General features: G+C 34.7%; 1 protein-coding gene across 1 annotated transcript in view; it reads left to right on the top strand.

Moving 5' to 3' along the window:
- The first annotated feature begins 12,073 nt into the window (after positions 1–12,073).
- The window catches only part of LOC149545889 (uncharacterized), a 37,798-nt gene continuing 35,147 nt past the window's right edge, over positions 12,074–14,724 (top strand). Inside the window, exon 1 of the mRNA XM_089793853.1 lies at positions 12,074–12,514. Within this exon, the coding sequence (XP_089649979.1) occupies positions 12,074–12,514 (441 nt within the window). The remainder of the gene's footprint in view (positions 12,515–14,724) is intronic.

The raw sequence follows: 14,724 nt of genomic DNA, 5'->3' as shown, positions 1-14,724 counted from the left end.
ATTTCCTCTACCATGAACCATCTTGACAATTAAGTTCCTGCAAGATCATAACCTTTTGCAAGTTATAGGTAAGATTTCAGATCTACCACCTTACAACCAATCCAATAAGGTTCTCCACGATCCAATCCACAAGAAAGAACTTTGCTCTGATACCACTTGACACAAGGATGGGCAGATTCAAGAGGAATTAATCCAACTCAAACCAGTGAACATCCCTTGTTCAGAGTTACACAGGGAAGCAAAATACAAATTAAATAAACAACAAAGAATAAGAGACTTGATTTTGTGCAACCATATGATATAATGAGAAAATGAATCCAAACATACCCGGCTATGAGGCCTTCCAAGTTATGACCATATACAAAGAATTATGAAATCAAGCCCAAAACTTGCATCTATCCTTCTTCTCTAGGATCTTCTCATGATCTATCTTCTACATCCACCATAATGATTTTCTACATCAACCCAAACTCCTTATATAGCCAGCTAAGCCACAAGTTGGCTAGTCAGGCATTTAATTACATTATAGGTCCTCCTTGGAAGAGTAAACCAAAACTATAGAAAATATGAATGAAACTTAATACCAATCCATATTTAGGTCCACAAATGATCCAAGAACATGACCCTATCTTAAAAAGATCTCATTTCCTCATACGAAATTGTACAAGATGAAGAATCCACACGTTTCCGTGAAAATTGATCAAAAATCAATGTCCGATGAAAATGATGATATCTCCTAGGTCCGATTGAATTAGAACTCGTGTGTTGAACTGAAGGTAGTAATTTAGTTCCTCTTCAACCCCTTATGTGCGCCAAGGCTGATTCATTAAGGATTAGTGTGCATCCATCTCGGAAGTCACGCACAGAAACCTGTCGCAAAAACTGGCAGAAAATTGATGTGTTAGCAAAATGGTCATATTTCCCAACTCATAACAATTAGGACTTGTGCTCTTAACCATAGCTAGTACTCTAGGCCCTCTTCAATCCCTTAAATTTTCAGCCTCTGACTCATTGTACAAAATTAGTTACAGCACCCGTAATAGGCACGCAAAAAGCAAAAAACACAGTTCCAGCAGCAATGCTACTTTACAAACAAAAGACTGGTAAAGAAATGTTTTTGGTTGATGCAGATTGCTCCAAGACCCAAGATGCTCTTGCATCAAATAGAGTCATCAACAACTAGTTGAGGAGGTTTGTTGCAGTCTTTTCAATGATATTCTTGTTCATAGTAAGACATGGGATGATCATATATCTCATTTGGATATAGTGAGGGATACTTTAGATAGGGCTTCTTTCTAAGCCAAGGAGTCCAAATGTGACTTGGGTATTACAAAGTTACTTTATCTTGGTCATATCATCACTATAGAGGGAGTTTGCATGGATCTTGATAAGGTTTGTGCTATACTTTGATGGAATATTGTCATTGATGTCAAAGGCACTCAGAAGATTGTTGTGATGTTGTCATTGATGTCAAATGAAAGCATGAGATTGTAGTTGCCTATAACTTGATGATTTAATCAGTGCAAGATTAATTTGTGCAAAGGTACCAAAGAAAAGCTTATATTATGAGTTTAGATATATAAAGAAATAAGTGATACATTGATGCAATAGTATTATATTACTATTAGAATATCATGCTATAAAACAACATAAACAACAATGTAGTGAAGAGTATGCATAGGATATGAAGGTAAGGATATAAAAAGAAATGACAAAGAAATTAAATTAAGAGTTGTCGTCAAGACTTTTCAATACCCTTACCCTGCAACATTATTAGTAAAGTATATATCACAGAGATATCTTGCACAAACTAAGTCAAAGATATTGGGCAAGATATCTTTGAGGAAATAAAATAAAATCTGTCAATACAGTGCATAACCTGAATAAGGTTTGATATTTTATAAGCATGCAGTTAGTTTGACCCGCCGATTACAGCGTGCCAATTCAGAGAGTTGGAGTAGACTTTTTGCAGCGTCCGGAATAAACAATATCATAGGACGATTCATCTTCCAAGTCATAAATTAAAGTTTGGATACAATAGATTTGTGCGTTGAGAAGATAATATTTGTGTGAAATATTCAGCGATTGTATTCATGTTATGCATTCAACATAAGAATGAAGCAATAACAAGCGATAATATATTGCGATGGAAGAAAGAGAAGCTTAGGCATTTGATGTCTAATAATCATGTCTACCATATCATGATGGAAGCGTCACTCATAGCAAAGAACTATGTGAGTCTTGACATATTCAACATTTGGAAATGAATGCAATAATAAAGTAAGAGCAAATATTGATGCATATCTCAAAAACGTTGAAAAGACATTACACGAACATATTGCCATTCCATGATAAGCTAAAGAAGGCCATCAATTTGTACACAGTGACAATCATATCAGCATGGATAATAGTTGTCAAATTAATAACATCATCCCGGACAAAAGTATTGAGCAGCTACAGAGTAAATGAAAGTTTAAAACAAAGTTTTTATGGAAGTGCAATTCGATTTAATGAAGCGATTGAAGACAAGTTCGTTAAATTTAGGAAGTCTCAATAAAACACAAAATTGGATGAGTCAGGTATGAAGACGACACATTGAAGTTAAGCTTGTGCGATGGCAGTCAGAGGAACCGATGATGACTTTCAAGGACACCTTGTCAGATAATATTTGTCAGGCAGTTTGCCATTACTAAAGTGAAAGCATACAAAAAATATTATTTATATTTGCATTGGGAATGAAATACATATATATATATATATATATATATATATATATATATATATATATATATATATATATATATATATATATATATATATATATATATATATATATAACAACAAGATTGATAAAAGAATGCATTTGAATGAAATGCAATCCAACATCTAGAACGGAGATAGTAACTGTGTTGAGGTTTACGGCAACATGATAAAGACATCTGATGTGTCACAATTAATAAAGGATGCTAATAACAGTCGTTGGATGTTACAATATAGCGTGACAAGCATATGGGGTGATGTTCCTTAAGCATGCAGGTATTTTCCAGTCAAGCCTGCCATGTTATAACTGCTATCGAACATAAAGACCAAAAATTTGAATATAAAGTAATGTCGTCATGAGTGTTGCGATTATAGTCTCTAAATAAAGGTGCAATTCAAAATTATGATTACAATAAAAAAAGTTATCTTAATTGAAATGGTATGAATTGTTTGTCTCTTACAAAGATTCATAACTCTTAATTGAAAAATGAAGAGTATACGGAGAGAAGCGTATGAAGTGAATGGAAGGAGTGAAGATTTTAGAAGTAGAAAGGGGAATATAGAATTAAGATATGAACGTAGAAGAAGGTTCAAAAGATATATCAGAAATATAAAAGTGTGTAAGCAGATATAAAAGAATATAATAATAATACTAATAATAATAATGGAAGATATTTAAGTCAGATGTGTGAGGTCAGAGAAGAAGAATAGTAAAGAATTGAAAAACGTAGATATAGAAGAAAGAATAAAGATAATCTATATATATACAAACTTGTTATATCTGATATATACATTGAAGGAAATAGTGGAAAAGAAAAAGGAGGATATTGGCCGACTTCAGAAAGAAAGAGACAAAGATAAGGAAAGAAAGGAGTCCATCAGCAGTTGAAGCAAGCAACATCGTAAAGGTGGAAAAGAGATTTTTTTGCAGCAGGTTGGTGCTCACAAAGATAACAGAGCGAGTTGATGCTTCCTATAGGTCAGAGCCTGCAAAGTGTGGGAGTCGGAGCTTCCAGTGAGTTGGTGCTCATAAACATAGAGGTTGTAGCCTCTAGTAGGTTGGAGCTTACAAACTAATTTGTAAGCGAATTATTTATATAAGAAAACATTTATTTGTCGTGGTTTTCTACCACTTTGGGTTTCCACTTGACTATTGTGTTATTGTGTTCATGTGCATAATTGTTGATTTCATCATTTAACGTTATTGAGGCAATTGTGTGATAAAAGTTTTAAATTGCAAAAACTGTTATTATATTAATCCACCACCCCCCCCCCCCCCCCCCCCCCCCTCTCAGTATAATTGTGTGCTCTTCATACTTGATTGACCTACTCTAGAAAACTTGACACAACTTAGAAGATTTATTAGTCTATGTACTTTCTGCTGTAGATTTGTGGCAGGGTTTTCATGTCACGCAACCCCTCTTTTTTATTTGACCGATAAGGGTGCATTTGAGTGCACCTCTTAGGAACATGAGTGCTTTTAAAAGTTCAAACAAATTATGACATCATGCCAAATTCTAATATTGTTAGATTTCTCAAGGCCTTTTGAGTTACATTGTGATGCCTCTAGTGAGGGCATAGGTGTTGTTCTTTCCCAAGACTACCATCCAATTGTCTTTGAGAGTAGGAAGCTTAGGGGTCTTGAGAGAGCTTTTAGTGTTTATGACAAGAAGATGTTGGCCATTGTGTAGGCTTTCGCCAAGTTCAGGTAGTATTTAGTTGTCTGTAAGTTTTGCATCAAAATTGACTATAATAGCTCGAGGTCTTTCTCTGGACAAAGGGATCTAAATCGGAGGCAGCAAAAGTGGGTCAACAACCTTCTATCTTATGATTTTGACATCTCATATGTCAAGGGTACATATAATGTAGTTGTTGATGTACTATCTTGAAGACCCCACTTATGTGCTATAACTCAGATATTTGAGGATTGGAAACACTTGATTATTGGTGAGTATGCTAGGGATGAATGACCATCTAGTATTGTAGATGGTAATACACATGACACCATGGATACTCTTGTAAATAAGATGATCATTTACAAGGAGAGGATTCTATTGGTCTCAGGATTGAGCGTCGAGAAAATTGTATTGCAAGCCTTTCATGGTTCCACATTAGCCATACATCCTAGGTTCTTTAAGACATACAGATAGATTGTGGCCAGATTTACATGGAAGGGCTTAAAGAGATATGTGCAACAATAATGTAGAGAGTTTTTTGGTTGTTAGTAGAACAAATATGAGCTTACTTATCCAGATAGTTTGTTGCACCCACTTCCCATTCATGACAAGATGTGGGAGTGTTTATGTATAGACTTCATTGTGGGCTTGCCGAAGACGTAAAGCAGGGATTTAATTTGTATTGGTGGACTGTCTTACCAAATATGGACACTTCATTCCTATCACCACTACATTTTTAGTGGCACATGTAGCTGAGTTGTTCTTCGCGGAGATTTTCAAACTACATGGTTTATCTCGGAGTATTCTGACCAGGATAGCCATTTTATGAGTCGCTTATGGTAGGAGTTGTTCAAGTTGTGTGGGGAAAAGTTTACTCCAAGCACTAATTACCACCCTTAGACTGAAATTGTTAAAAGTGGGTAAAAGGTTATCTATGGAATTATGTGTCAACGTAATGAGTGTGGGTGAAGTGGATACATTTATGTAAGCATTGCTATAATTCCACTCACTATATATCTATTCAGATGACTCTTTTTAGGGCCTTGTATGGGTATGATCCTCCGAGTTTCATGGATTTGTTGTTTAGTGACAGTAGGGTGCCTAGTGCAGGTGAGTTATTGCAGGATAGTCAAGATACAATGAGGTCTTTGAAAGACAATATTCAAAGGGCACAACATTAGAAGCAATATGATGATCAATAGAGAGTTTCCCACTCTTTCCAAGTTGGTGATATAGTATATTTGATGTTGCAACTTTATAGGTAGTTGTCTATCTGGAAGACTAGAGCTGAGAAGCTCAAGCCTCATAATTATGGACCCTTCCTTGTTACTAGAAGAGTGGGTGAGATGGTTTGTGATCTTGATTTTCCAATGGACAATAGAGTGCATAATATGTTCCATGTATCACATCTCAAGAAGGCATTAGGTAGTCATGTCGTCTCATTTTCCACCCCTGGCTGATGAGGGGAAGTTGGAGTTGATTCTTGAGGCTATATTAGATACCGTAGAGAGACATTTGCATAGGAAAGTCATCATGGAGTTTTTGGTGAAGTGGTAGGGTATACTTGATGAGGATGCTACTGTGGAATCAAAGGATATTCTTCAGCATCCATGATTGTGATTGCTTGAGGACAAGCGATCTTGAAGAGGAAGGACTATGATGTCCCCGTTTTAGTAGGTTTCAATAGCTTGGTTATGTTACATAATCATTGCGACCCTTGTGAGCTAATGGTTGTTTTTGAGTCTCAAGTGGTCGAATTGCTATTTATATTAAGTCAGTTGAGTCAGTTGCTATTTTTAGCACTGCATTTCAAAGATGCTTTTGGTCAGGGTATTTCTGCATTTTGATGAATACTTGACAATTTCTTGTGCTAGAAGTATAATGCAAGTTATTAATTAAGTTATACTTAATTAATTAACTTATAAGCCTTAGTCAAGTTTAATCATTAATAAGAGGTACATGGTGTTGACAAAATGTTTAGCACTCCCCTCGAGATTCATGAGAAGGGCTTAACCACCTTCTGTGTACTATATGTTAAGTGGTTGTATAGGGCATTGATAGATTGGTCTTTTGGTGCAACTCCAACCCCACTCTAACAAGTGGTATTAGAGGTTGGTTATAGGTTCAAATCCTCAGGTCCTCAAGTAATGCTGAGGGGGAGATTGTTGGCAAAATTTTCAGCACTCCCCTCAGTATTCATGACAAGGGCTTAACCGCTTCCTGTGTACTATATGTTGAGTGGTTGTATAGGGCATTGATAAATCAATCTTTTGGTGTAACAACAACCCCACTCTAACACATGGAGTTATTATATTTTGAATTATAAATATGCAACCAAAATCATAGTTTGATTTAAGTGAAGTGTATGGAGGAAGCCACCAGCTGTGTAAGGAAGAAACCTTCTTGACTTCATTAATTATAAAGGCAACCATCTAGATTTGGGTTGATATCCTATTGTGTTTTTATATTTTGTGCCTATTATCTCTAAAAGTTTTACCCGGACTAAGTTCTAACACCTAGTGACTTAATGAAACATGGAAATACTCCTAAGTCTATGGGTTACCCAAAATTGGAGTAAATCTCTGGGTTCTAGGCCGCCTTCTTATACGAATGTTTCAACACGTCTTCTTTTCATACAAGCTTGCCTTATCACCCTCATTTCCATGAAAGTCCTCCCCATATCATATCTTACCAGCCATGTCAAGAACATTACGTCGCTAGTTATACCCAAAAGAATCAAAATAATCTTTTAGCAGCAAATACCCAACACGTTCCATATGTTTACCACCCACCCATCCCTACTCAAGCTTTATGGTAGTCTGCCAATATACATCTGCAACCTCATGAAGGCCAGTTTATTACCAACTATCATGATGATTTTGAAAATCATCCTCAACCTGTTGATAATGTAAGCCTAGATGACTATTTGTTAAGCTTTCAAGGGGAGATGTAGAGTATTGACAGGCAATAGGGGTATAGTATGCAATAGGATGTGTGGGCTTACCAAGCTCACCAAAATCAGCAAGAGATGAATTTGCAACAAAGGCAGTGTGAAGAATATTTTACAAGAGAGATAGTTGTACAGGAAGAGCAGATGAAATTGCTATTTGCTCAACTTCAAGAGATAAAGACCCAAGTTCCTAGTGTTCCTAGTTTCAAACCAACATCTCGTGAGTCAATTAAGCAGCCTTTGAAGGTGGAGATTCCAAGGTCTAGGCAGGCTGAGCCTGTACAATATCGAAGTGGGTCTCCTAATTTTAAAATTCCAAGTTTTAGGGGTCATAGTCTTGCAAAAGAAATAAGTCAGCCCCTACATAAGCATCTAAATGCGCAAAGCCATCCAAATCACCTCATTAATTCTCATTTATAGTCAACTCATGAGCTTGAACCAAACAATCAAAGTACTAAACAGACATGGCAGCCTTCTTGGACCAACTATCCCGATTTTCAAATGCCAAACCTTTTTAAGGTTGTCCCATCTAAGCTGGTTCAAGATCAAAGGGCTGGAGGACATGATGATATTGTTGATTCTATATTGGTAGAACCATTTGAAGAGGCTCAAGAGTAGAGATATGATGATAAAAAAGATGATGTTGCTGTTTTTGATTTATTGGCTGAGTTGCTTGCATATTTTGGGCAGGATGATGAATAAATTTCATTGGCTGCAAGAGAGGAGGTTGAGCAAGAAGTAGAGGTTATTCTCATCTTTGATGAGTCACTCTCTTTTGTTGATCAAAATGAGGAGAATGTGATTCCGATCACATCAACACAACAACAAAATGTTCATGATATGGAAACTGACCAAAGAATAGAGGGTTGTTTTTACAACATTATCAAAGATTTCTGTGAGAATCTTGCTATTAGAATTTCAAAATATGTATTTATTGAAGAAGTCTTCCTGATGTAAAGTACTCTTCTTGAGAATTATGTGTCTGAATCCAAGTTGGAGCTAGTTTCCAAGAATTGTCAGCAGGTTGATAGATTCGATAATTTCTTACCCGATCTAATGGAGGATGATGGTCCCTTGTCAATGGAAGAGGAGCTGACATGGCTGCAAATTTTGCAAGTCAACCATAATAAATAAGAAAGAAAGAAAGATATAGAAGAAACTAGCAAACTCCAAATTCATATTCTTAAGAGGCTGCCCATTCAGATATTTTTCTCAGTTTGGGACAAGTGAGAGGATCTCGTTTTCATCAAGCACCTAAGCATGGGGATATTGATGAAAAAGCGAAAATACATGTTGACTCTTTCCAAGATGCCAATTTGTCTGATCATCTTGATGAAATAAGTAGAATCGTTTTTGTACTTCAAGAAATATTGTACCAGCTGGTCAAATGTTGGCTATTTTTGTATCTCCTTATAATTGTCCATGAACATGGTTTTCATTGGAAATTGAAGAGAAAAGGAAACTATTTTTCAAAACCAGTAAATGGCTTTGTTTACCATCTTGTTGCTGGTTAGGATAGGATAGGTTAGTTTTCAGTTTTCCCAAAGTGCCGTCCAACGCAATAAAGTAGTTTTAGTTGTAGTTTTCCCATTTTCAATAAGTGTTCCAAGTCCAAGAATTGTTCAAGTTACAAAGGGAGTTACTTTGCTGTGAAAAAAGGAAGCTCGTGTTCCAATGGTTGTTTTAAGTATTTGCAAACCCAAAACAATCCTTGCCTAATGGTCATACATACATCTATAATTGGTGATAATGAAGTTTAATACTTAGTGTCAAAAATCATAAGCATACATTCAATCAGCAAGGAAGGGTTATCTTGCATCCATAGTCTAAGTTTCAGGTTCAATCGTATTTTTTGTTGACTCCATACCCAATGGACTGTTTTATACTACTAGTCTTGATGTCTAGAAGGCAGACATATAGCAAATGTCACCAAAAATGTTACCTAAATCACCCCTTGGCTTATTTCAGGTAGAGTCATAGTAATGTGAATCAATGGTGCATTTTTTGTTTGAACCAAATACATGAGTCAGATTTGCAGCAAATTGAAGGGTTACAAAGCAACAAGCATAGATATGCAATACATCATTTTGGTCATAAGGGGAAATAAAAATGAAGCAACAACTATAGATTCTACCATAAATAGCAGCAAAGTAAAGGAAACATTTAGAAGTTTCAAATACCACCAACAAAAGTACATCTGCAACAGTTGTAAAAGGAAGCAGAGTTTTTCTTGTATAAAACTTTACCCCAAGGTTTCAGATCTAAAGAGAAATCAACAAAGAGCTTCTAGATTTCTGGAAATGATAACAAGCTTTAGGTTTTTTAATTTTTGTAAGTTTGTATTGTATTTTTTTTATAATATTTATGAATGATGTTCTAATAATCATTTATTCGATTTTATTTAAAAAATACAAAATATGAAAATTCGCTTTTAAAATAAAAATAAATATTTTATTTTGTATCATCTAATAAAAAATTATTAAATAATTTATTATTTATTATTTTTAATGAACATTATTATATTGATAATATTGTTAAGTGATTTAATTATCACTCAATAAATACTATTAATATAATTAATTTTGTTTAAATAATAAATAGTAAATTACCTAATAATTGTTAAATAACCATATTAAATACTTTATAAATCATTACTTAATTGATATTTATTAAGTAAATTTATTATAAGTTATTTAATAATTATTACTTACAATGCAAGATAAAAAGATGTTTATTTTTTATCTCTAAAAGTCCAACAATATTTTTGAGAGTTATGGCAAGGTGTCTAAGGTCATATTGATGAGATTTGAAGGTCAGAAAGTTATTACTTTTCAGGGACTTTTTGTGAGATATTTTGAGAGATAAGAGTGCATTAATGAGGGGTCTTTATGTTGATATTGTTAAGGCATGACTTTTGATCCATATTTACACAATTTTAAGAATTTTTAGGGGCTCAAAATTGACCATGAATGCTGAATTCGACAACCAAGTTGTTATTTGCATTAATGATGTAGTTGGATGGAAAAAGGCATAAGAATGAGCTGAAGGCTCATTTGTAGGGGGTTTTGGTTTTATGCAGATTGGGAATTTGTGATATTTTCAGTCATTTTCCTCATTCTTGCCATATTTCTTGTAACTAATTTTGAGATATACAGATTTGTAACACCTTTGGACAGTAATACATAGATTGTGCCTTTGCATTTTCTCTATTATTGTGTACTTAGTGTTGATGCAGGTTCATGTGATGTTCTTTGTCCTTGGAGTTGTCTTGCATGTTGTTGCCTTTATGCAGAAGAAATAGTGCTTTTCAGGTTACAAGTTGTATTGGTCCTAGGAATCAGTCTTAGTTTGTGAGAGAGTCTTCTCCTTCTAAGGGTCGAGCTTATTCAACCTTCTTATAAATTATTTATGCAAAGATGATGTTATTGAAGTTGTGGACTAAGTTTCATGTATTACCGACTTCTATTGTGTGTGTGCTATTTGTTAAGGCTCAAGGATACGTTTTGGTGCATCACCATAGTTTAGATTTCATTTCTGTTGTCCTTCTATCCATTTTCCTCAAAAAAAATTAACTTTAAGAGCTTAAGGTGAAAGCATCTATAGGAACTGACCTAGAAATCAAAGATTTACTCCAATTTTGGGTAATCCACAAACCCAAGAGCATTTTCATGTTTCTCAAAGTGACTAGTGTTACTAAAATTCTACACATGCTGGAATTTTATCTTAAACAGTAACATTGCATAAGAATACATACAAACTATTCATTTCCTATTCATAATTTGCATTTAACAATTTTTGCAAATCATATAGAAATCATGAGCAAAAGAAAAGAATAATGTTCATTGTATAAATCATCAACTGATGTGTACAATTTTAGTTTTACAAATATGGAATGAATTGAAAATGCTGAAAGTGAAGATCTCACACAAGCCGTGAGTCTAACTACTACCTTTCATACATATTCAAAATATGAAAAAATAAAAATATGAGGTAAGGTTAGAGGTAACTAGTTATTGCCTTTTCAGCTTTTGACTAGTTAAGTGATCCATGATGTTGTTCCTGGTCTAGCTCCTGATCCGCCAAGCTCTAGTTTTCTACTTCCTACATGAGGGGAAAAAAGTGGACTTAGATCTAGAAAGATCTAAGCAATGAATGAATACCTATAACTAGTCATCCCACACATGTACTATCTTTCCCTATTATGAATACATATCAAAGATAGTAAAGTGCATTCTCAGTGCCTCAGTGAGGGAAAAGAAAATTTACTGCTAATTTACTTGATCTTGCAATCTGGAAGTTAACTATTCTAATGTGTACGTGCCCCTGACCAAGGCTCCCTTTGGGTATTAGCCCGACATGCATATTAGAATAGTTATCTAACAGATTGCAAGCAAAAATACGTGATATTAAAGGGACATGTTATTCTTAACTTGAAACCTTCTATAATAAGGCCAGTTCCAGTATATATAATTTTTAAATCAGTAAAAGAAGCATCAAATTGGTGTTCTTTTATACTAAGCAGGAATGAGGAAGGACTAGATTCAAAATAGATTACTATATAGTGCAAATGATTGTGAAATTTCATCTACAATAGAAGAGAGAAAATTAGAATACTAAGCTCCAACACACAAAGGAAAAGGTTAAGATATGGTGCACAAGGCAAGATATAAATGTTCTCAACATAGTTATGAAAGCAAACATCTGTTGTGTACAGTGTAATCCAAGTTCAAGCAATTATATTGTGGCTGTTTCAGCAAATCGTAGCATTCATTATTATGACTTAAGAAAAATCAGTGAACCATTGCATGTTTTTAGAGGTCATAGGAAAGAAATTTCATATATCAAGTTCATATTAGCAAATGTACTTGCTTCTGCATCAATAGATAGTACATTGCGATTGTGGGATCTAAAGGAAAATTGCCATGTGCGTACATACAAGGGATATACGAATGAGAAGAATTTTATTGGGCTTACTATCAACAGTGAGAACATAGCTTGTGGCAGTGAAACGAATGAGGTGTTTGTATACCACAAGGCTATTTCAAAGGTTGCTACTTGTTACAAATTTTACGGTCCAAATCTAGATAACAGTGATCAGAAAGCATCACATTTTATAAGTGCTGGAAGAGTAGGAGCCCCACAAAGTTGGCTACAAATGGCCAAGGAACCATTAAAGCTCTTGTACAGAAAGTTCTAAAACAAAAAGACTTAGCAATGACATTTTTTATAAAGAATACAATTATAAAAGTGTTGTGGAAGGTACAAGAAGATTTGTAAACCACCTATTTTAACCTTGGACAAGTCTTTCAAAAGACAGAGAAATAAAACGTGCCCAAAATCACTAGAAGATGCTCACTTCAAAACCAGTAATGAGCAGTTACAACAGCATATAAGCAGCCATAATCTCCAAATAGCAGGGTAAGGAAGCACATGAGAAACCCAACTTAGGTTTTTGAAAGAATGGAGTATGACAACCCAGATGAAGCTCGCACAACATAAAGAGAAGCAAGAAAAAGGTGGACTTTTAACTAGAAAAAGACTTAGATAATCAAGTATCTTCTTCACGTAAAACCGCAGATTCAGCTTTCAAATGAGCAACAGATGAAAACAATACATGTTCAAATGATGGTTTTCAAAAATACCTTATGAGCAGCTGAAGCTCTATGCTGTAAGGAATTTTCCTTTACTGTTAACCAAGGAAAAGACAACAGTCATCATCAGTGCAAGCAAACAACACACAGCCATGCATTGGATGCAAAGAAACCCATATTGCCATTTGAATTTAGACTTCCAAGCCAAGAAAAGGAGGAAATAAACCATGGCGGCTCCAAGTTTCAGCTATTCCAGTCACGGCTTGTACAGTGGCAGCCCAAACACTAGGTTACTCCAGATCTCAACATGAAAGTAAAAATTGAAGAAAACTGTGTACCCAAACCCTAGTCTAGCTCTCTAGAAAATGTAACATGCAAAATGAATAGGTTTTAGGGTTGTGGTGTGAGAAAATACATTTTGCCTTCAAATATTTTGCATAAAATTTAAAGTCTATTGTATTTTATGGGGTTATTTTCTTTATTTCTTTTCTAAGTGTGTCATGGTGGGAGCTTTAAGAAAATATTTCAAATTAGGTGTTATTTGGACGTTTTTATTTGCATGAGTCCACTTTGTAAAACACAATACTAAATGATGTGTTATAAATCATTTTGTATTGTTGTTATTCTTAAATGCAAATAAAGGGAGGTTAGAATATTTCCTTGGGTAGTAATGGATTTGACATGTGCTATAATACTTAGTCTTGGAAGTTATTCAAGTATTAAAGGAAGACTTAGTGTTATGGTTGATTGGGATTTTAAGGAATGAATATAGGAATCAATTTGGGTCAGATTTAGTCTTTGACCAAGCATTTTGAGGGTCTTTATGATTAGTTGGAGCATTTCATGGGTGGTTAGGTGTGAGTCATGGGTTTCATAATGACTTAGTGAAGTTATGAGGTAGTTAGTAATCATTTCTGGTGATTATGACTTCTATTTTGAAGGCCTTCTACATGAATTCGACCCCAAGGGGTTTGTAGTTAAGCCCTTGGACTCTTATTGTTTGGGGTTCTAAATATGCAGAAAGGGATATTGTGACATATTTTCTGGTGTCCTTAAGATATTTTTGTGTCTTTTGTAACTCTACTTTCTGAACAAATATATGAATTGGAGCATTTTGGAGTAAGTTTCTTCAGATTAATTACAAGCCTTTTCTTTTCTCTACAATTTTGTGTAAAAAGTTTGATTGATAAGATAAATTTGTGATTTTTAGGACTACTTTGTCTCTATCTCGACCCTTACCGAATTGCAGGAGTGTAAGTCTGTTTGCAGGTTACATTGTGTGTCATTTCTTAGGATTGTTAAGTGAGATAATATTGTTTCCTTAGCTTTTCTTTTAAAAACCTCATTGTGAAATATTTATGCAAACCTTTACAAAGTAGAAGTGTTTAAGTCATGGAGAAAATATTCCAAAGTGAAGTTGTTCATGTATTTTGTATCAATTTTTTCTGGTGCATCACCTGTTAGCATAAGTTTCGTTAAATTTCTTTCGTTTAGAAGGCTGTTAATTGCATATTTTTTCTTCCTTTTTCCCCAAAATCCTTTTATAGATTGTTCTTGAAGAGTATCAAGTGATAATAGAATAGGAACCGGCCTAGAACCTGGAGGTCTCACTTCATTTGCATGTCCCACGTAGAAGTGATTCCCATGTTATACCAGAATTACTGAACTCATTCAGTTCAACACGGGGTGCAAATTTTGGTACTTAACAACTGGGTTTTAGAACTCAATCCGGGTGCAACTTTTAGAG

The sequence above is a fragment of the Cupressus sempervirens genome, chromosome 7, assembly GCF_028749045.1.
Source record: "Cupressus sempervirens isolate cs-2001-9-10 chromosome 7, ASM2874904v1, whole genome shotgun sequence".
In the NCBI taxonomy this organism is placed as follows: Eukaryota; Viridiplantae; Streptophyta; class Pinopsida; order Cupressales; family Cupressaceae; genus Cupressus; species Cupressus sempervirens.
This window is presented reverse-complemented; position numbering and strand designations above follow the sequence as displayed.